General features: G+C 41.6%; 1 protein-coding gene across 1 annotated transcript in view; it reads left to right on the top strand.

Moving 5' to 3' along the window:
• LOC124775377 (ATP-binding cassette sub-family C member 4-like) overlaps nt 1-21,455 on the top strand; it is a 140,487-nt gene that overhangs the window by 17,102 nt on the left and 101,930 nt on the right. Inside the window, exons 2-4 of the mRNA XM_047250211.1 lie at nt 1,210-1,311; nt 1,428-1,562; nt 18,236-18,440. Of these exons, the coding sequence (XP_047106167.1) occupies nt 1,210-1,311; nt 1,428-1,562; nt 18,236-18,440 (442 nt within the window). The remainder of the gene's footprint in view (nt 1-1,209; nt 1,312-1,427; nt 1,563-18,235; nt 18,441-21,455) is intronic.

The raw sequence follows: 21,455 nt of genomic DNA on the forward strand, positions 1-21,455 counted from the left end.
CAGTGCTGAAAACTCTACAGTGTCACATACAGCTGTCGTGTGCCCAATGAAATCGACAATTATTATCCCAGATACTATTGTGAAGTGATGTAGGTCATTTCCCATATGTTGACCGCCATTATCCCAGACACTACTGAGACTGAGTGAGTGCCATTACTCCAGATGCCATTGTGGGGCTATGTTGGCCGAATGACATGGTCACTGTCACAGATTTTTAATCATGGCGAATGTTATTACCTTGAACATATGGTTTTATTTCGCATTCAAGGATAATGATGTGCTGACGGTAGGCATCAGCTGTGGGATCTCAAATAGCATTCCAGCTCTATAATCTGTGCCACAATCTAACAACGGGAGTCAGCTACTGGGTCTTAAAACATATTCTAATGGCGGAAGCTGACAATGTATTTTCTGCAACCTGCCAGCAGTTGTCAAGCTACTGGATCTCAAATATAGTCCTAAGCTACAAACAAAATTGCAACAAAATACCCCATACATAACCACTGTTACATGAAACTGTAATAAATTGCACGAAACATAACTATTGTTATACAAAAAGTAACAGTAGCCCCATAAATCATCACTGTCACATACAATTCTAACAAAAAACTGTAGACATCACGACTGTTACAAAAAATAGTAACAAAGTGCCCCATAAGTCACCCTTGTTGCAAAAAATTGTGACAGATTCACTCTTAAGTTGTCGACTAATCAAGCTGAAACTTGTTCCACGAAGTTGTGACTTGTTCCAACAACGAAAAGTGTTTACTAACCAAGTTGAGATTTGTTAATGCCAGGTAGTCAAAACTCTATTCAAAAAGCAAAATACTTAGTCAGCAAGTTGATACTGCTGACTAAGTATACATACACGTATCAATGCATCCTCTCTGTTAGCGTGTCTGTTATGTAGTATGCTAGTAAAGACATTAGCAATCTCTTCTGTTCTCTGAATTTTGGCAGTCCAAACATGAGCCATCTATCAGCCAAGTAATGAATGATGAACAAAATGTTGCAAGACGTCCAACCAGTTTACGTCACTCAGTTTCAAACTTGTAACTGACTGAGAAGTTAACTCTTGAGACTTGCTACAGAATAGTACTTATTCATTCTACTTCGGATTTCTTTTCAGTTCGCCAATATTTGTACGTTTCTTCACATGACCATTATTAAAAGAAATATTGATTTGAAAGTATTTCATTTTCTTCATAGGTGGATGCGGAAAATTGTATGGAAACGAAACCTGACGGAAGACGATCTGTTCGACAGACTGGACAGGGATGCCACAGATAAACTGGGAGACAGGTTGCAAAAGTAAGTTTCTCTTTACATGTTGTCACATACTCAGTTGCAGGTATCATAAGTTTGGTGAATGCACAACCCAGTAAGACCAACACTTTCGTTAATTACACTAATAATCTTTGTTTCAGGTCGTGGGACGAGGAACTCATCCGTGCTAAGGAGAAGGGCACAAAACCCAGTTTAGCGAGAGCGATTTTTCGAACCTTCTGGTTACGTTATTTCATTTACGGCGTATTTGATCTGTTTGACCAGCTAATCCTGAGGTAAGCTAACGAAATATTTAGAGAATGGAATTGATTATAGATGATATGTATGTTCTAACTAATGACAGAGTTACATTGTATACATATTACTACTGCTGTGACATATATCTCAACACATTATTAAGTCATCTGTAACTTGAAGAATAATCCATTTTGATTAGTAAGGTACCATTCACTGCCCTCAATTTTTAGTATACAATCTAATCAAAAAGAATGGTATCTTACTTTACCATTCTTCTTCTTCTTTCGATTTCGGCCATCTTTGGACCACGTTCAACAATTCACTTGCCCGGCTTTTTGATCTTTTTTTCTCTCTTCCCAATACTTCCTCATCATTTTCGAGTGGTTCCTCCTCCGCTCTTCCGACCATTTCCTGTTATTATTCTTTAGTTTCGTTTCGTCTGGAAAACACTTAATTTCGTTCACTATTTGTCTAAACTTTTCCCTGTCCCTGATTGACTCACGGGTGACATTAAAATAGGCCAAATCCTTTTTCACCATCTGTATCCATTTATTGTTGGTTTTTTCGTTCCTGTTACTATGTTCAAACACTTTTCTTGTTAGTCTGTTTCCATCCATCCTCGACAGGTGACCATAAAACGTTAGTCTGCGTTTACGCATTGCCTCACTCACTTTCTCAATAGTTTTGTATATTTCCTTATTACTCTTTAGCTTGTACTCTTCTCCAATCTTTCTCGGTCCTAATATTTTTCTCAAAATTTTCCTTTCTTTCTTTTCCATGTTTTCTATTTCCCCCTTTTTGTTAAGAGTTAGGCACTCCGATGCATACAGGCATTCTGGTCTAATGACAGTTTTATAATGTCTTAATTTAGCTTGAATCGAAATGTTTTTTTTGTTATATATGTCTTTGGTTTTTTGAAAAGCAAATTCCATTTTCCTTGCTCTCGCCTGGTTTGCACTCTTGTCTAAACCATTCACTTGAATTATTTCACCTAAATACTTAAATTTTTCTACTCTCTTAATATTGCCGTATTTAGTAATAAGATTTTTCTTGTTATTTCTATGATTAGACATATACACGGTTTTTTCAAATGAAATCTGCAGTCCAGCTCTGGCCGAAACTTCTTGTAGTTTCTCCAGGTAGTTCTGAGCTATTTCTTCGTTTTCTGTAACTATTGCCAGATCGTCTGCAAAAGCTAAACAGTCCACTTCTATTTTTTCTTTTTTTGTTCCAATTCTGATGTCATTCTTGGTGCCTTTGAGTTCTTCTTTCCATATTCTCAATATCTTTTCCAGTACGCAGTTGAAGAGGATTGGGGATAAACCATCACCTTGTCTAACACCTGTTTTAATTTCGAACTTCCTTGAAATTTCACCCATAAATTTAACTTTGGCCTTACTGTTTGTTAGCGTCTGTTTGATAATTTGAATTGTTTTCTTATCGACCCCAAATTCTTCCAATACTTTCAGTAATGTTTCTCTATCTACCGAGTCGTATGCTTTTTTGAAATCTACAAATACTATTGCAAATCTCTGGCCTCTTGAGATTCTGTAACGAATTAGTGTTTTCAGGTTAAATATTTGTTCAACACAGGATCTACCTTGTCTAAAACCTGCTTGATATTCACCTATTTTTTTATCCAGAACTGGCTCCACGATTTGAAGTAATTTCCTTGACAAAATTTTGTATCCTACTGGTAGTAGCGAGATCCCTCTATAATTATTAACATTCATCTTATCCCCCTTTTTGTGTAGTGGCTGTATCAGGGCACACTGCCAGTCTTCAGGAATTCTTTCTTCGTCCCAGATCTTCTTAAACATATGTTCCAAAACTTGTGGGAGGTTGGTATCCATTATTTTTAGGATTTCTGGTACTATGGAGTCTTCACCTGGGGCTTTATTGTTTTTTAGACTGTGTATTATGTGTTTTATTTCTTCAGCGTCTGGAGGTTTTGACTCGGTATTAGTATTTCGGTGGTTTTCAAAACTCATTTTATCTTTGGGTGGTTCACAATTTAGTAGATTCTCGAAATATTTTGCTAATATTTCACAATTAGTCTTGTTTGTCAAACCTAGCTTGTTCTCTTCATCTTTAAAACATAAATTTGGGGATTGGTATTTGGTTAGCTGTTTTCTAAAAGTTTTGTAGAAATCTATAGAATTATTTCTTTTAAAGTCTTCCTCAATCTGTTCTAGGTTATCCTGAAATTGTCTTCTTTTTTTATTAAGGAAAAGCTTAGCTGTTTCTCTTCTCTGGATTTTAAAATTGTCAAGATCTTGAGGATCTTTTGTGGAGTTCCATTTCTGCCACAATTTCTGTCTCTTCTCCAGGTTCTCATCACATTCATTGTCCCACCATGGATGTCTTCTTACTCTTTTCACGAGACAATTTTCTTTTGCTATTTCAACTATTTCGTTTTTGATCTCCTCCCATCCCGCTTCCTTATTTATTGTGGATATGCCATCGCTATCTTTGTGCAATGCTCTTTGAAACCGTTGTTTAATTTCTTCATTTTTTAAAGTTTCTGTGTTATATTTTGGAATTTTGTAACAGGTTTTCTTCTCTTTTCGAAATGGGAGTGGTCTGAATTTAATCGTAGTCAAATAGTGGTCTGAATCAACATCAAGGCTTTTCAGCACTTTAGTGTTTTGAATTTCTTCTTGACAATGAAGTGAGATAGCCACATGGTCAATTTGGAATTCTCCGAGAAGTGGATTTGGTGATCTCCATGTTTTAGTTTTTCGGCTCAGCTTTTTGAAATGTGTTGTCATTATTTTCAAGTTGAAATGCCTACATACCTCTATAAGCCTTTCTCCATTTTTTGAAGTTCTTTTGTGACCTGGGAAGAGGCCTACTGTTCCATGGTATTTTTTCTCCCTTCCTATTTGTGCGTTAAAATCGCCTACTAACATTTTTATGTTCTTCTTTGAGCATCTATCCAGTTCCATTTCAAGTATCTCCCAAAATTCTTCAACTTTCTCCGGGTTATTTTTGTTGTCCTGGTTTATGGGTGCATGACAGTTGATTATAGAGTATCCTTTGTTTTTACATTTAATCTCAAGAATGGATAGTCTCTCAGAACTCGAGTAGAAGTTAGTAACTGAATCTAAAATTGAGTGATGTACCAGAAATGCTGTTCCCAGGTATGGCATTTGTTTCATTAAGATTTTACCTGGTTTTCCTTTAAATAAACGATAGTTTTCACAATCTAAAGCAGTTTCATCTAAAAACCTTGTTTCTTGTAATGCACATATTAAAATTTCTTTCTGGTTCAGCTTTTCAATCAATAATTTCAATTTTCCTACTTTAATTAGAGAGTTTACATTTAGGGTTGCAAACATAGTTGCTTTCTTAAATTTCAGTGTTGAGGGCTGCATACATGTTGGTTGGGGTCCTCCAAAATCCTTTGACCCCTTTGCATTGTTTCTACGAACAACGGAGGATTTGCCATTCGGTCTACCTCTTGGAGTAGTGTCTATCTTTGACGACGTTCCCATCATGCTTTGCAGTAATTGTTGGATAATAAATTGGGGGATCGGGTTGCCCCGAATCCGAAATTAAAACCAAGGTAGTAAGCCCTGGAGTTAGCTCTTCCGCTCTCTCTGCCGTTGGGAAATTGTTCCTCTTCCGCCATTGAGACCGTTGGCTGGGTTTCACCTAGTAACCCTAGGCAGGGGCCCTATGACAGGGTGCTACCATCTGGAGCCGGACGGACCCTGGTTTTTTTACGAGGTTGTTACTCCTCCCCCTCCACACTTCCCCATCCTCTTGTTTTTAGATGGGCCCGGGCTTGGGACCGGCTTGCGGCGGTGTTCTTACTTTACCATTAATGTTACAAATATGTTATTTGGAAATACTCCAGGCATTAAATAACACAAAGAAAAAAAGGAAAAAACCAAAAGTCTTAATAAACTGAAGTTTGTTGGCAGATACTACTAAATGAGTCCGCCTTCGTTGTAAGGTGCCAGTACATGGGTACTTACACGTTAGCTTACCAACATTAGTATTAATAATAAAGGGACTGGCAAGGGCATCAGATCATGACTCTATTGAATTACGATAAATATGAGGCGCTCTCGAGCAGTATGCCCTCCATGTCTGCATGATTAAGTCGCTAACTTAGAGCGTTGGTGAAAAGTAACGGAAGTTGAAAATTGTGGTACATGAGTCTGCAGCTGGCCGTAGCTCGCCCGGCCGCCGTGGACGCCAGGTAGCGGTCACCGGTAACGGGGGACAATAGGGAGCTTTTGGGGATAGCTCGGCATCCGGAGCCACCTGTGCTGGGCAGCACGTGGCGACGACGGGAATTTAGTTTGCCCAGCGGTAGATCTTAGTGGAGACATTTCGGCGGTGATAGAGCGTTCGACATTGGCCGAAACTGAGTATTCTTCCGCCTCGCTTTCGTACGCGCGGGAGACGAGAGAATTGTGGAAAAAGGGACTTCGCCTTCAGCTATCGAGAGGTACGCCGGCACGGTAGCTCAGCGTGTTCGGTCAGAGGGTTACGTGCTCTCTGTAATAAAAAAACTGAGTTACTCGATTAACAACGAACTTCAATGGATGTTTTGCGACGTCCGCCCTGAGCAGATGCAACGATCAAAAGCGAACAAAATTAGATTAAAAAAAAAAAGCGGTACGGACTTGTTGGAGACGACGTCTTGGCCCATCGTCTTCGAAGGGAGATATACGGTCTGTATCGCAGCACTGCACCAACGCGTGTTCCGTGCAGAGTTCTGCGGTTAGAGTTCTTTGTGTGCTCAGAAGCGAGATTTTCACCAACGCTTAACCACTCCCAGCAACGTACCTAATATTCTTCATCTGGTAGTCGTCCTTGCGAGGTGCCGAGTGTTTATCAACGCAGCTGCCGGTATAGGGGCGCCTAATTGCAAATTGTTAATGTGCCATTCTCACGAGTGTGTGGGTGGACAAAGAAAGTCACTTTTTTTTTGTAAATTTTATCAGTCGTGGGGGATATCAAATCAAAATGCCAATATTACAATGGAATTATCTACTTCATTGTAGCTAACATTTACCCTGTCCCAGTAAGCTTTACATGTACTCTAGTCACTGCACAGCTTGCCCAGACGAGAAGGAAAGAAAGTTTGCGGTCTTCTATATTAGCGAGGGGACAAATAAGCTTACACCGTAGCTGAGTATTCAGAACAGATTGCTGCCATGTGGAGGACACTGGTTCGATACCCAATACTGCAAAGGATTTTTCCTTGGTGGGAGGACTGGTACACGGTGCACACAGCCTTACGATGCCAACTGAAAGGGTACTTAATTGAGAAGTGGTATGAGATGACAAAAGCCATGGTACTGTGAGATGCACGTATACAGAAGGCGGTAGAATCGCGTACACATGGTATAAACGGACAGTGCACTGGCGGAGTTGTCGTTTCTACTCAGGTGATTCGTGTGAAAAGGTTTCCGACGTGGATATGACCGCACGATGGAAATTAATAGACATTGAAATCGGAATGGTAGTTGGAGCTAGACGCATTTCGGCAATCGTTAGGGAATTCATTATTCCGAGATCCACAGTGTCAAGAGTGTGCTGAGAATACGTTATTTCAGGCATTACCTCTCAAAACGAATAACGCGGTGGCCGACGGCCTTCACTTGACGACCGGGAGCGGCAGCGTTTGCTTAGAGTTGTCAGTGCTAACAGACAAGCAACTCTGCGTGAAATATTCGCAGAAGCAGGCCGGTGTGGCCGTGCGGTTCTAGGCGCTTCAGTCTGGAACCGCGTGGCCGCTACGGTTGCAGGTTCGAATCCTGCCTCGGGCACGGATGTGTGTGATGTCCTTCGGTTGGTTAGGTTTAAGTAGTTCTAAGTTCTAGGGGACTGATAACCACAGATGTTCAGTCACATAGTGCTCAGAGCCATTTGAACCATTTGAATATTCGCAGAAATCGATGTGGGAAATACGATGAGCTATCCATTAGGACAGTGCGGTTCAATTTGGCGTCAATGGTCTATGACAGCAGATGGCTTACGTGAGTGCCTTTGCTAACAGTACCATGTCGCCTGCAGCGCCTCTCCTATATTCGTGACCATATCGTTTGGACCCTAGCCGACTGGGGGGAAACCGTGCCTGGTCAGATGAGTCAGATTTCAGTTGGTAAGATATAATGGTAGGGTTCTAGTGTGGCGAAACCCATGGACCCGCGTTGTCTGCAAGGGACTGTGCAAGTTGGTGGTGGCTCCATAATGGCGTGGGCTGTAGTTGCATGCTATTGACAGGGTCCTCTGGTCCAATTGAACCGATCATTGACTGGAAATTGTTATTTAGCTACTTGGAAATCATTGCAGCCAGTCTTGGACTTCCTGTTCCCAAAGAACAATGAAATTTTTATGAATAGCAATTCGGCATGCCACCGAGTCACAGTTGTTCGCGGTTGATTTAAAGAACATTCTGGGCAAATCGTGGGAGTGACTGGCCACAGATATCGCAGGCATGAATCCCATAGAACATTTAAGGGACATAATCAAGAGGTCAGCACAAGAACAAAATCCTGCACGGGAAACACTTTCGTAATTATAGACAGCTAAGCAGGGATGGCTAGTGGACAAATGTAAGGATGTAGAGGCGCATATCACTAGGGGTAAGGTAGACACTGCCTACAGAATAATTAAAGACACCTTTGAAGAAAAAGAGAAGCACTTACATGTATATCAAGAGCTCAGATGGAAACCCAGTTCTAAGCAACGAAGGGAAAGCAGAAAGGTGGAAGGAGTATATAGAGGGTCTATACAAAGGCGATGTTCTTGAGGACAATATTATAGAAATGTAGATGAAGATGAAATAGGAGCTATGATACTGCGTGAAGAGCTGGGAGAGCCAGGCCTCACAAAACTCTACCATCTAGTGAGCAAGATGTATGAGACAGGCGAAATACCCACAGACTTCAAGAAGAATATAATAAATCAAATCCCAAAGAAAGCAGGAGTTGACAGATGTGAAACTTACCGAACTATCAGTTTAATAAGCCACGGCTGCAAAATACTAACACGAATTCTTTACAGACGAATGGAAAAACTGGTAGAAGACAACTTCGGGGAACATCAATCTGGATTCCGTAGAAATATGGGAACACGTGAGGCAATACTGACCCTACGATTTATCTTAGAAAATAGATTAAGGAAAGGCAAACCTACGTTTCTACATTTGTAGACTTAGAGAAAGCTTTTGACAACGTTGACTGGAATACTCTCTTTCAAATTCTGAAGGTGGCAGGGGTAAAATACAGGGAGCGAAAGGCTATTTACAATTTGTACAGAAACCAGATGGCAGTTATAAGAGTCGAGGGGCATGAAAGGGAAGCCGTGGTTGGGAAGGGAGTGAGACAGGGTTGTAGCCTCTCCCCGATGTTATTCAATCTGTATATTGAGCCAGCTGTGAAGGAAACAAAAGAAAAATTCGGAGTACGTATTAAAATCCACGGAGAAGAAATAAAAACTTTGAGGTCCGCCGATGACATTGTAATTCTGTCAGAGACAGCAAAGGAACTGGAAGAGCAGCTGAACGTAATGAACAGTGTCTTGAAAGAAGGATATAAGATGAACATCAACAAAAGCAAAACGAGGATAATGGAATGTAGTCGAATTAAATCGGGTGATGCTGCGGGAATTAGATTAGGAAATGAGACCCTTAAAGTAGTAAACGAGTTTTGCTATTTGGGGAGCAAAATAACTGATGATGGTCGAAGTAGAGAGGATATAAAATGTAGACTGGCAATGGCAAGGAAAGCGTTTCTGAAGAAGAGAAATTTGTTAACAACGAGTATAGATTTAAGTGTCAGGGAGTCGTTTCTGAAAGTATTTGTATGGAGTATAGCCTTGTATGGAAGTGAAACGTGGACGATAAATAGTTTAGACAAGACGAGAACAGAAGCTTTTGAAATGTGGTGTTACAGAAGAATGTTGAAGATTAGATGGGTAGATCACATAACTAATGAGGAGGTACTGAATAGAATTGGAGAGAAGAGGAGTTTGTGGCACAACTTGACTAGAAGAAGGGATCGGTTGGTAGGGCATTTTCTGAGACATCGCGGGATCAGCAATTTAGTATTGGAGGGAAGCGTGGAGGGTAATAATCGTAGTGGGAGACCAAGAGATGAATACACTAAACAGATTCAGAAGGATGTAGGTTGCAGCAGGTACTGGGAGATGAAGAAGCTTGCACAGGATAGAGTAGCATGGAGAGCTGCATCAAACGAGTCTCAGGACTGAAGACCACAACAACAACAGACGGCTGTAGAGGGAGCATGGTTCACTATTTATTCAGGAGGCTTCCAACGACTTGTTGACTCCATGACACATCGATCTACTGCACTACGCCGGCAAATGGAGGTCCAATTCGGTTATGGGGTATCCCATGACTTTTTTCACCTCAATGTAGTGGCTCGAAGGTATGGGAAGTTGACAAAACGGCTGGGAGAGCGGTGTGCTGACCAAATGCCCCTTCATATAACATTGGCATGACGCCGGATTGTAGAAAATTCACGGTGACCCTTTGACATCTCTTGAGCGTAAAGGATCAGGACGAAGAGCAAGTTTTTCTAGGTTAATGGTTATGTCCCTAATCGTCCGAAGCCGATTTTCTAAATACTTGCTCCAGCATGCGTCATGGGTCTTTTTGCTTACAACGCAGCAGACTTCCTTAACTTTGTCTACTTCCTGATTACGGACCTTAACTCTCTCTACGTCATGATTTCGGCTTTTGATGTTAAACATCTCGCTATTTTCATTTCTGATACTTCTCGTTACTTTATTCTACGGTTTACCCTCAGTCTATATTTTGCACTTTTAGATTGTTGATTCCATTCAGCAGACCCTGTAATTCTTCACTTTCACTGAGGACGGCAATGTTATTATCAGATCTTATTGATATTCTTCAAAATTTCTTTTATTTTCGTTATTGCTTTTTAGATTTGTAGACTAAACAGTAGAGGACAAAGACTGCATCCCTTCCATGCATTACCTCTTGATTCTTGTACGCATTGTAACTTAGTCCTCTTTCCCAATAGCTTACCCCTATTTTTCTCAGAATTTCTAAGATCTTCACCGTTTTACATTGCTGAACGCTTTTCCCAGGTTGACAAATCCTATGAGCGTGTCTCGATTTTTCTTCAGTCTTGCTTCCATTATTAAGCACCAAGTCAAATCTGTCTCTCTGATCCTCAATTATTTTTTATGTTCTTGTGTATATTACGCTTGTCAACAGCTTGGATGCACTAACTGTTACTCTGACTGTGCAATAGTTATCACACTTATCAGCTCTTACTGTCTGCGGAACTGTGTGGATGAAATTTATCTGAAGATCTGGTGGTATGTATCCACTGGTACAGATTGTACACACCAACTTGAACAGTAGTTTAGTAGTTTAATGCAGCTTCCCCCAATGATTTTAGAAATTCCCATAGAATATTACCTATCCCTTCTCCCTTATTCGATCTCAAGTCGCCAAGAGCTCTTTTAAATGCTGACTCTAATACTGGGTATCCTGTCTTCCACATCGACTCAAAATTCTCATCATACATACATGTCACCATACAATTCCTCTCCTTCATAGAGGCGTTCAGTGTACTCTTTCCATCTACCCACTCTCTTCTCTGCGTTCAACAGAGGAATTCCAATTGCACTCTTAATGTTTCCACTCTCGATTTTCGTTTCGCCGAAGCTGGTTTTGAGTTTGCTGAGTAAGTCCTTCTGACCATTATTTCTTTTTCGATTTCTTCACGTCTTTCCTGCAGCCATTACGCCTTGGCTCCCCTACACTTCCTATGTATTTCATTCCCGAAGGAAATATATTGCTGTATTCCCGACGAACCCCCTGAACATTTTTGTACTTCCTTCTTTCGCCGATCATCTGCATCTGCATGACCACTCTGCAATTCACACTTAAGTGCCTGGCAGAAAGTTCATAGAATGACTTTCACTCTGTTTCCTACTGTTCCACGCTCTAAAAGCGTACACGAAACAAGGACACTTAAATACTGGTATTTCCGTGCGAGCTCTGATTTCCCTTATTTCATTACACTAAAAGTTCTCCATTTGTAATGGGCGTCAACAAAATATTTCCAAGTTGTAGATAGAAACGACTTTGTTTTAATGATTGCCTCCCCAGCTCGGGTATCATATCCATAACACTCTCGCCCCTATTTAGCGTTAATACAAAACGCACAGCCCCCGCGCACTAGTCTAGTAAATGTCAGACAAGAGTAATGCTGACGGTCTCTTTAGTGCATTTGTTGCACCTTCTAAGTGTTCTACCAATAAAACGCAGTGTATGGTTCGCCTTCCCCAGGAATTATCTATGTGATCGTTCCAAATTAAGTTGTTTGTAATTGTTATCCCTATGTATTGAGTTGAATTGACAGTCTTTAGATTTGTGTGATTTATCGTGTAACCGAAATTTAACGGCTTCTTTCACACTTTTCATTAATTAGGGTCACACGGACAACACGTCTATATAATTTTGCAGTTGGCTTCGATCTTCCGATGGCTTTACCAGACGGCAAACGACAGCATCATCTGCTAACAATCTAAGATGTTCAGATTGTCTCCTAAATCATTTGTATACGTAGATAAGAAGCGAACCTAACACTTCCTTGGGGATCGTCAGTTATCACTCCTGTTTACTCGATGACTTTAAGTCGATTACTATGAACTGTCACCTTTCTGACAGTAAATCACAAATTCAGTCGCACAGAGAGGCGATACTCCGAAGGGCACGCAATCTGATTAGAAGCCGCTTGTGAGGAATGGTATCAAAAGCATTTTGAAATCTAGAAACATGGAATCAGTTTGAGATCCCTGTCAATAACACCCATTATATAATGAAGATAGAGAACTCGTTGTGTTTCAGAAGCAAGATATTTTCTGAATCCGTTCTGAGTATGTGTCAACAGATAATTCATAATTCATAATGATCATTTGGCCTTTCTACAAGGCAACGGGCTATGCTGGAATATATAAGCAAATTACTTAACACAAAACGGTCGCCACTATGCTCTGTTATCTAGAGTTGAATCAAAGTAAGTTTTCATACTCAATTCCTAGCTGTGAAGCTGCACCTCAGTTGACGTGATATTCGATAGGCGTGTCGTCAGACAGAGTAAAATATAAAATTTTTGGAAGCATTATCAGCGATTTTATGTTAATATGATAATTAAAAAAGAGTCTTGATCGCAAATTTCTTTTAATCGAAGTGACCGGTTTCAATCATTAAGGATCATCTTCAGACTCCAGAACGGCAGTTCAGCGTCGTGGGTCGGCGCAGCCTGCTCCATGGAAGTCCACCTGCCGTTCTGGAGTCTGAAGATGATCCTTAAGGATTGAAACCGATCACTTTGATTTAAAGAAATCTGCGATCAAGACTCTTTTATAATTATCAGAGTAAAATATTATTTACCAGTTAACAAAAAGTATGTTATTTCCCATACATCACGCAATTCTATTCCTTAAATTTACATTTAATTACAATAACTAAGTAGATCTTACCATCATCAAAAGTCGTTGTGCTCATTGCTGAGCGTCCTGACCCCACGAATCAAGTGTCTCCATCCCAGACGGTTACCAGCTTCTCTTAGAGCCTGCTGGAGACGCAGACTGGAGGCCTTCTTGTCTGTCTACCTGCTCACTGCGCTCCCACTCGATCTCGTGCTCTCGATCTTATCTTCCATGATTACTTTTTTCGAGATTTTTTCCATTTCTTCTCTCAATAGGGCCAAAGGACTAGAGATACTTTACGTTGACGCAAGAAGAAAGGCACTCGGAGATAGTGAGTTTCTGCGCAATGAACACATTAATTCTTCTTTCTGTGTATTTTAGGTGCAGTATTCCGCGCTAGCAGCAAAGCTCAAATCCATTAGTACGCTGCTTTTCTCTCGGCTTAGGACTCCATGTTTATTTCGCAACCGCAAAAGAAAACGGAAAATAGCCAAAACTAATTGAAAGCCTAACGCGTAGATTTCCACTAAGGTAGCAAAATTCATGAGATACCTCCTAATATACTGCCGGATTTCCTTTTTCACGGCGTAGTGCAGCGACTCGACATGGCGTGGACTCAATAAGTCGTTGCAAGTCACCTATAGAAATACTGAGCCATGCTGCCTCTATAGGCGTCCATAATTGCGATAGCGTTGCCGGTGCAGAATTTTGTACACGAACTGACCTCTCGATTATGTCCCATGACTGTCGATGGGATTCAGGTTGAGCTATCTTGGTGGCCGGATCATTCGCTCGAATTGTCCAGAATGTTCTTCAAAGCAGTCGGGAACAGTTGGGGCCCGGTGACATGGCGCACTGTCATCAATAAAAGTTTCCTCATTGTCTGAAAACATGAAGTCCATGAATGGCTGCAAATGGTCTCCAAGTAGCTAAAAATAACCATTTCCAGTCAGTGATCTGTTCAGTTGGACTAGAGAACAGCCCGCACCATTATGGAGCTCCACCAGCTTGCACAGTGCCTTGTTGACGGGGTCAGGGCTTTGTGGTGTCTGTGTCACACTCTACCCTACAGTCAGCTCTTACCAATTGAAATCGGGACTCAGGCGACCAGGCCACTGTTTTTCAGGGTCCAACCGATATGGTCAGGAGACCAGAAGAGGTGCTGCAGGCGATGTTCTGTTACCAAAGATACTCGCGTCGGTCGTTTGCTTCCATAGCCCATTAACGACGAATGTCGCCGCGCTGCCCTAACGGGTTCGTTCGCCCTACATCCAAAACTGACTTTTGCGGTTACCTCACGCAGTGTTGCTCGTCTGTTAGCTCTGACGAATCTACGCAAATGCCACTGTTCCCGATCATTAAGTGAAGGCCGTCGGCCGCTGTAGTGTCCGTGACGAGGACTAATGCCTGAAATACGGTATTCTCAGCACACTCTTGACACTGGGGATCTCAGAATATTGCATACCCTAACGATTTCCGAAGTAGAATATCCCGTGAATCTAGCTCCAGATATCACTCCGCGTTCAACGTCTGTTAATTCCCATCGTGCGGACGTAATCACACCGGGAACCGTTCCGCATGCATTACCTGAGTACAAATGACATCTTCGCCGATGAACTGCCGTTTAGTGCGTTGTGCACGTGTTACTGCCACCATCTGTATATGTGCGTATCGCTATCCCATGTCTTTTGCATCTCAGTGTATACAGAGTGCAAAGGATAACTGCTTAGAAAGTACTACAGTCGTCTAGAAGAAGTCGAGGCGAACAATTTGATAGACAGCACTTGAGGTCCATCAAGTCGGGAAACTATCACAAACTAGCCTACAAAAGCTAAGTATGTTTTAGTGCACGTGCGGTGTGGGAGATTTGTGCATACAAACCATATGCCCTAGAGAAAAAAATTAAATTAATAGGACCTGTCATGTAGGAAATTAAATTTAGTTTGATTTCGTACTGAAATAAGTTTTCGTGAGAGGCCACAGTTTTCGAGGTGTTCAATAAAAAGGTACAAATGTGACCTTTAAAGGCATCTTCGCCCCGACTCACAACCCACCAGTCAGGATTTCCAGTATGTAGCTCACGACACTCTCTCTTATCAATGTGTAAAAGTTTGCAACTTCACGAATATTTCCCACATTCGACCAATTTTGGTCTTCATTGACTGGGCTATTACTACGTAACCGGGCTATTCGTGCACTCGCAAATTGTAAAATTGACGTTTATGTAATTTTTACCTCACAATTGCGAATTTTAACAGCATAAAATTAACAGTGAAATCCTGTCGTCTGTCTGACCTTCTTACTACATAGTTAGTATCCTTGTATGGGTTAAGTTGAGATCTAATTGTAAGCATAAATAGTTTATGCACAACGTTGACAAAGTTTAAATTCGGAATGTTAGCGAAATAGCTGACGAAGACGATGGCGTAATGGCAGTCAATGAAGATGTTCGAATAGGAAATAACACGTGTAGTCACAAGTTTTTGTACAGTGGTAGGAGTGAATCCCATGGAAAACATACTAAAAATCCTGATCCGGGGAAAGGGGGGGGATGTTGGGGGGGGGGGGGGGGACAGTGAGGGGTGGGGGTGCTTTTGAGAGCTATTTTTGCACTTGAATAACTCCTAACTCGCTTCCTGTAGCGAAAACGTTTCCCAGTATAGAAAAAACTATATTATATTTTCTACAAAAAGGCGCTATTCATTTTGTATGTTTTCTCGTATTGAGCAAGAGAATACTGAAAATCTCGCGTACTACCTATTTTATTTTTCTTAGGTTGTTTTTGTGTCACAAGATTTCTCCCAGTGTGATATCCGGGTTCACAGTTTCTAGTAAATAATAATAATGAGCGTATGGAATTGGTGGCCGGAGACCCCTCGCGGGGCGGTTCTGTCGCGCTCTACAAGTTGTCAAGTTGTTTAACGCCACTACGGCGACTTGCAAGTGAATGAGGATGAAATGATGAAAGACACACAACACCCAGTCATCTCGAGGCAGATAAAAATCCCTGACCTCGCCGAGAATCGAACCCGGGACCCCTTGCGCGGGAGACGAGTACGCTACCGCAAGACCACGAGCCGCGGCGTTGCTGCTGCGTCCAATTTCGAAATGAACCAATAAGCGGCCGCCATATCCCATATATCAGACAGGCCTCTTTCCCTTGTACTAAAAGTATTATCTTTATTAAGTTTTACGTTACCTTTCATTAAGCATTGGTATCTGCCCTTTTTGTCGTTTTATTTATTAAATTGATCACTCGCTGTGCTTATTTCTTTTATATTAAGAACCTCGATTTCCCGCTAGGGGCTGTTCGCACTTTTACCTCGGCATCATGGCCGGTTGGTTATGTAGGCCCAAGCACACCCGCTATCTGGTTACTTTACAAGTGAACAAGGGCGTACCCAGGATCTCAACTTGGTCATACTAGTCTCAGGAAACAAGGACTCGAGACAACATACAGCACTTCTTATTAAATAAAACAGTAAACCAGTGAAAAACTGCTTTTAATAAACATTTTAAATACAAGAATGCACTTGTACAATCCGAGAAAACATGCAGCATTTCCTATTGAATAAAACAGTGAACTAGTGAAAAACTGCGAATATCTTCCAGGGGGGGTGGGGCACCTGCCCCCCCCCCCCCTGCCCCTCGCTGGGTACGCCCATGCAAGTGGAACTAATTAATTAAAATGAAACAATTGCCACTTTTTTCAAATTTTTCCACATTAGCAAAACGCATCAGCATATCATTCTCTGCTCCATTACCTCCAGCAGCATTACTTCGAAGAAATTTGATCTGTCACTAAAAGTTGACGTGTTTATTCTGAGGACACATTTAATTTGGAAATTTGTGGTAAGATCATATGGGACCAAACTGATGAGGTCATCGGTCCCTAAGCTTACACACTGCGTAATCTAACTTAAACTAACTTACGCTAACTAACACACACATCCATGCCCGAGGGAGGACTCGAACCTCCGACGGGTGTAGCCGCACGAACCGTGACAAGACGCCTTAGACCGCGAGGCTACACCGCGTGGCAGGCCCCGTTTAGCTGGTCATACTGTGTATAGTTAGGAGTGGCGGTGCTGTTATGAGAAGTGTGCAAAATCATTCAGCAAACTTCTTTATTAAAGACTTAAAATAGCATCATTTCAAACGGTTTAAATGGCTCTAAGCACTATGGGACTTAACATATGAGGTCGTCAGTCCCCTAGACTTAGAACTACTTAAACCTAACTAACCTAAGGACATCACACATATACATGCCCGAGGCAGGATTCGAACCTGCGACCGTAACAGCAGCGCGGTTCCGGACTGAAGCGCCTAGAACCGCTTGGCCACATCGCTCGGCGCATCATTTCATATCAAATCCAAATGTAACTGTGAACCTCTCAGTTAGCACTTACATATCATTGGCACGATTTATATGTGGAATCATTAAAAACAGAATAAACAGAATAACATACTTGTACGGAAATTTAGATAATTTGAAATTTTAACTCTTACAGTATACGACCGCCAGGGCCAGAATTTAAAAAAATTCCTTAGAGCTCTCAGGTCTGTGACGCCGTTAAGTTCCTTTTACAAAGACATTTATTTAAAAAATTACATTCGATTTCAAATACGGCCTACTCCTTTCAAAAGATCAACGCCACACTGTAATCACCAGAGGCTCGAGAGAACAAGTTTTAATCTAAATGTGGCCACCCAAAACATAGGCCGCTAAAACGGTAGCAATGAAGACGGCTACCAATTACCGCAGACGGCCTTTTCGAAAATCAGAACTGCCATTCAACTGGCGACGTGTACTAACATGGGGCCTGTGGCTATTAGTCAATAATGAACAGCAAAAATTTATATAAATTTAAAAGAATATAATTACATTAGCACACATGCGAGCGTGCATCATTGTCCAGATCACAGTACAGTTTACTACAACCACCTTTTAACAAACGGACGACCGTAATCCAGTTTCTGCTGCCATACAACAGGTTCAAAAGGTAACCATGATTGGGCGAATCCAATCGCTAAGTCCAACTTTTGGCCAGGCCGAAGCACATAGCACTAAATCTGCTCACCGCCGGTGTGACGACAGATGATGTTTCCCTGCCGATCTTTCGACAGGGAACACACACTGAAAGCCGTCCCGCCGAAGCGGGCCCCGTAGCGCCAGAATCGAGAGCATTACCCACACTCGCCACAACTGGAAAGCAACATCGAGCTGATATTGTCAATAATCGTTCTGTTGCAGAGTGGCTCAGCCTCTACTTCTGGGATACACTATTCAGTACTTCAATCCAGGCAGCACTATTACGGAAGATCAAGCCTACATCTACGCAAGCCTCATGGTGATCATCAACTTCCTGAAGCTGTTCTGCCACCACCACTACACCATGCTGACCACATATGTCGGCATGAGGGTCAGGGTGGCTTGTTGCGCTCTTCTGTATCGAAAGGTGAGTTGTACACGGTTTTGGAGAAGGTTGTTGTAAAACATATGTGCCTGAGAATCCACATAACTGCCACCGTAGTTTCTCGTGAGTAAATGCAAGGTAGTGATAACAAAAGCAGGTTCTACCCACCTTCAGTTGCACAATAGCTTGCACTCTCAGAAATACACATGTAGTTAGTTTTCTGGGTTCGTGGATTGGAATCTTTGTTGCATCGAAGACAGATATCGATGTGGCCATTGTAGTATACAGAAACGCATTTCAGAACATCTCATATACAAAATGAAACCTGCTACACCTCATTCATGAAGTTAAAAAATGTTCAAATGTGTGTGAAATCTTATGGGACTTAACTGCTAAGGTCATCAGTCCCTAAGCATACACACTACTTAACCTAAATTATCCTAAGAACACACACACACACCCATGCCCGAGGGAGGACTCGAACCTCCGCCGGGACCGGGCGCACAGTCCATGACTGCAGCGCCCCACAACGCTCGGCTAATCCCGCGCGGCTCATGAAGTTATTTCTCTGTCTTTCCTCTATGGCACTGGGGAGTTATACAACAAACTTCCGGTAGAAGCAGCAAACACACTGTTCCAATATCACAAAAGGGGGATCTATACGCGAAAAATACCAGGACACGAGGGTCAATAACAGTCTGATTACTTCATGGTGAGTGTCCAAATCAAATAATGAAGTTTCAGGCACCCTTAGGAGCAGATACAGACTCAGGACACAAGTGTAAGAAAATAGGATGAATCAGTGGTAAGAAAGTGGTATACAAAGTATTGAGAAATGAGAACGTTTTGGTTTTTCTGAGACTTTACATATTACTCTGACAAATACTACAGTTGGAACTTCACGCGAAGAGGAATCAAAATACCTAAACCGAGTGTAAGAAAATCGTCAGGGTGAATCAGTGCTAAGAAAGTGGTATACAAAGTATTGAGGAATGAGGACGTGAATTGGTTTTCTGAGGCTTCACATATTACTCTGACAAATACTACAGTTGGAACTTCACCTGAAGAGGAATCAAAATATCTAGAAAGAGCTTCGCGTTAAGTTCAACAAAAAATACTGGTAACAAGAAGGTAAGAACGAAGACACCTTGAGCAATAGAAGTAATAGTTCAATGATCGATGAAAGCAAGAAATAAAAAACGTTCAGGAACAGAAAGCAGTTCACAGATGTAAGTCACTTAGGAATGAAATCAAAAGGTTGCACATGGAAGTAAACGCGAAATGATGGCTTTTAATTTAAAAAATGTGAAGGATTCAGCACGTAGAAAATACAAAATAACTTTAGATGAAATTAAATGCAAAGACATAAACATTAAGAGTACTGCGTGTAGACCGATAGAGTACAGTGACAGTCTCTACTAGGGAGAGGAACTGTATGCTAATGCGATAGAAGACGAAATGCGTGCTGATTTGGAACTCATATTACAATCGGAGTTTGACCGAGCTTTGGAAAACTTGCGATCAAACACGACGAAAGAGACTGCTCAAATGGTTCAATTGGCTCTGAGCACTATGGGACTTAACATCTGAGGTCATCAGTTTCCTAGAACTTAGAACCACTTAAATCTAACAAACCTAAGGACATCAAACACATCTATGCCCGAGGAAGGATTCGAACCTGCGACCATAGCGGTCGCGCGGTTCCAGACTGAAGCGCCTAGAACCGCTCGGCCAAAGGGACTGATTTGAGAAGAATTTCTGTTTAATTCGTAAAAGAAACTTTATCAGCATTCGGGTGCAATACTAAAGGTAATGCCCAAAGAATTTAAATCAAGCTCATGTTTGTGGGATTTCAATTCCTTTCTCGAGAATACATGTCTGGTTTATTAACCACTGGAGTACATGCTTGGTTCATATCTAGTAGCATAGTCGATCATTGTTTCTAGCTTTAATCAACTCCAATGCAGTAAATAAACTGATGAGCTAAAACATTACGACCACTGCCAACCGCCAGAATGAATGTACCCTGCTGATATTTGTAACTCGTGACACGGTAAGAAAAGCATATAAGACGAACTGGAAGTCATATGAGCGACGATATGGGGCACAAATGGGAAAATCCGTTGTCACAAACGATTTTGAGAAAGGGCAGAGTCTTATGTCCGGCGCCCGGCAACGAGCATCCTGGTAACGGCAAATGTTGTTTGCTTGCTTCTGTAATGAGCAAGTATGGAAAGTGGCTGTAGAATGGTGAATCAACGAGTAGGCGACAAGGAGCTGGACGTACACGTTTCATTACAGAACGTTGAGGTTGGAGTCTCGTTCTCTCTGTAAGGCAGGATATGCAGTGACCTGTGGCTGACCTGGCGACAGAGTACAATGATGGTGCAGGCACAAGTATTTCGGAGCACACCGTTTAGTGCACACTGATGAATGTGTGGCTCCACCTTAGACGACCCCTAAGTGTTCAGGAGAAACAAAACTGGCATTCTGCCGATCGGAACGTGGAATGTTAGATTCCTTAATCGGGAAGCTAAGTTAGAAAATTTAAAAAAGTAAATGAATAGGTTGAAGTTAGATATTGTGGGAAATAGTGGAGTTCGGTGGCAGGAGGAACAGGACTTCTGGTCAGGTAAATACGGAGTTACGAAGTCAGATAGGGGTAATCCAGAAGTTTGTTTAATGATGGATAAGAATATAGTAATGCGGGTAAGCTCATGCCTACCACAGTAGCACAAGTCTACGTACCAACGAGCTTTGCAGATGATGAAGAGATTGAAGAAATGTACAATGAGATAAAAGAAATTATTCAGACAGTTAAAGGAGACGAAAATATAATAGCATTGAGGGATTGGAATTCGATTGTAGGTAAAGAACGACAAGGGAAAATGGTAAATGAATATGGACTAAGGGAAAGGAATGAAAGAAGAAGCCGATTGGTACAGTTTTGAACAGAGCGTAATTTAATGTCGCTAACACAAGGTTTAAGAATCACGAAAGCAGGTTTTATATGTGGAAGTGATCTAGTGACACCGGCAAGTTTCGGATTAGTTAGGA

The sequence above is a fragment of the Schistocerca piceifrons genome, chromosome 2, assembly GCF_021461385.2.
Source record: "Schistocerca piceifrons isolate TAMUIC-IGC-003096 chromosome 2, iqSchPice1.1, whole genome shotgun sequence".
Taxonomy (NCBI): Eukaryota; Metazoa; Arthropoda; class Insecta; order Orthoptera; family Acrididae; genus Schistocerca; species Schistocerca piceifrons.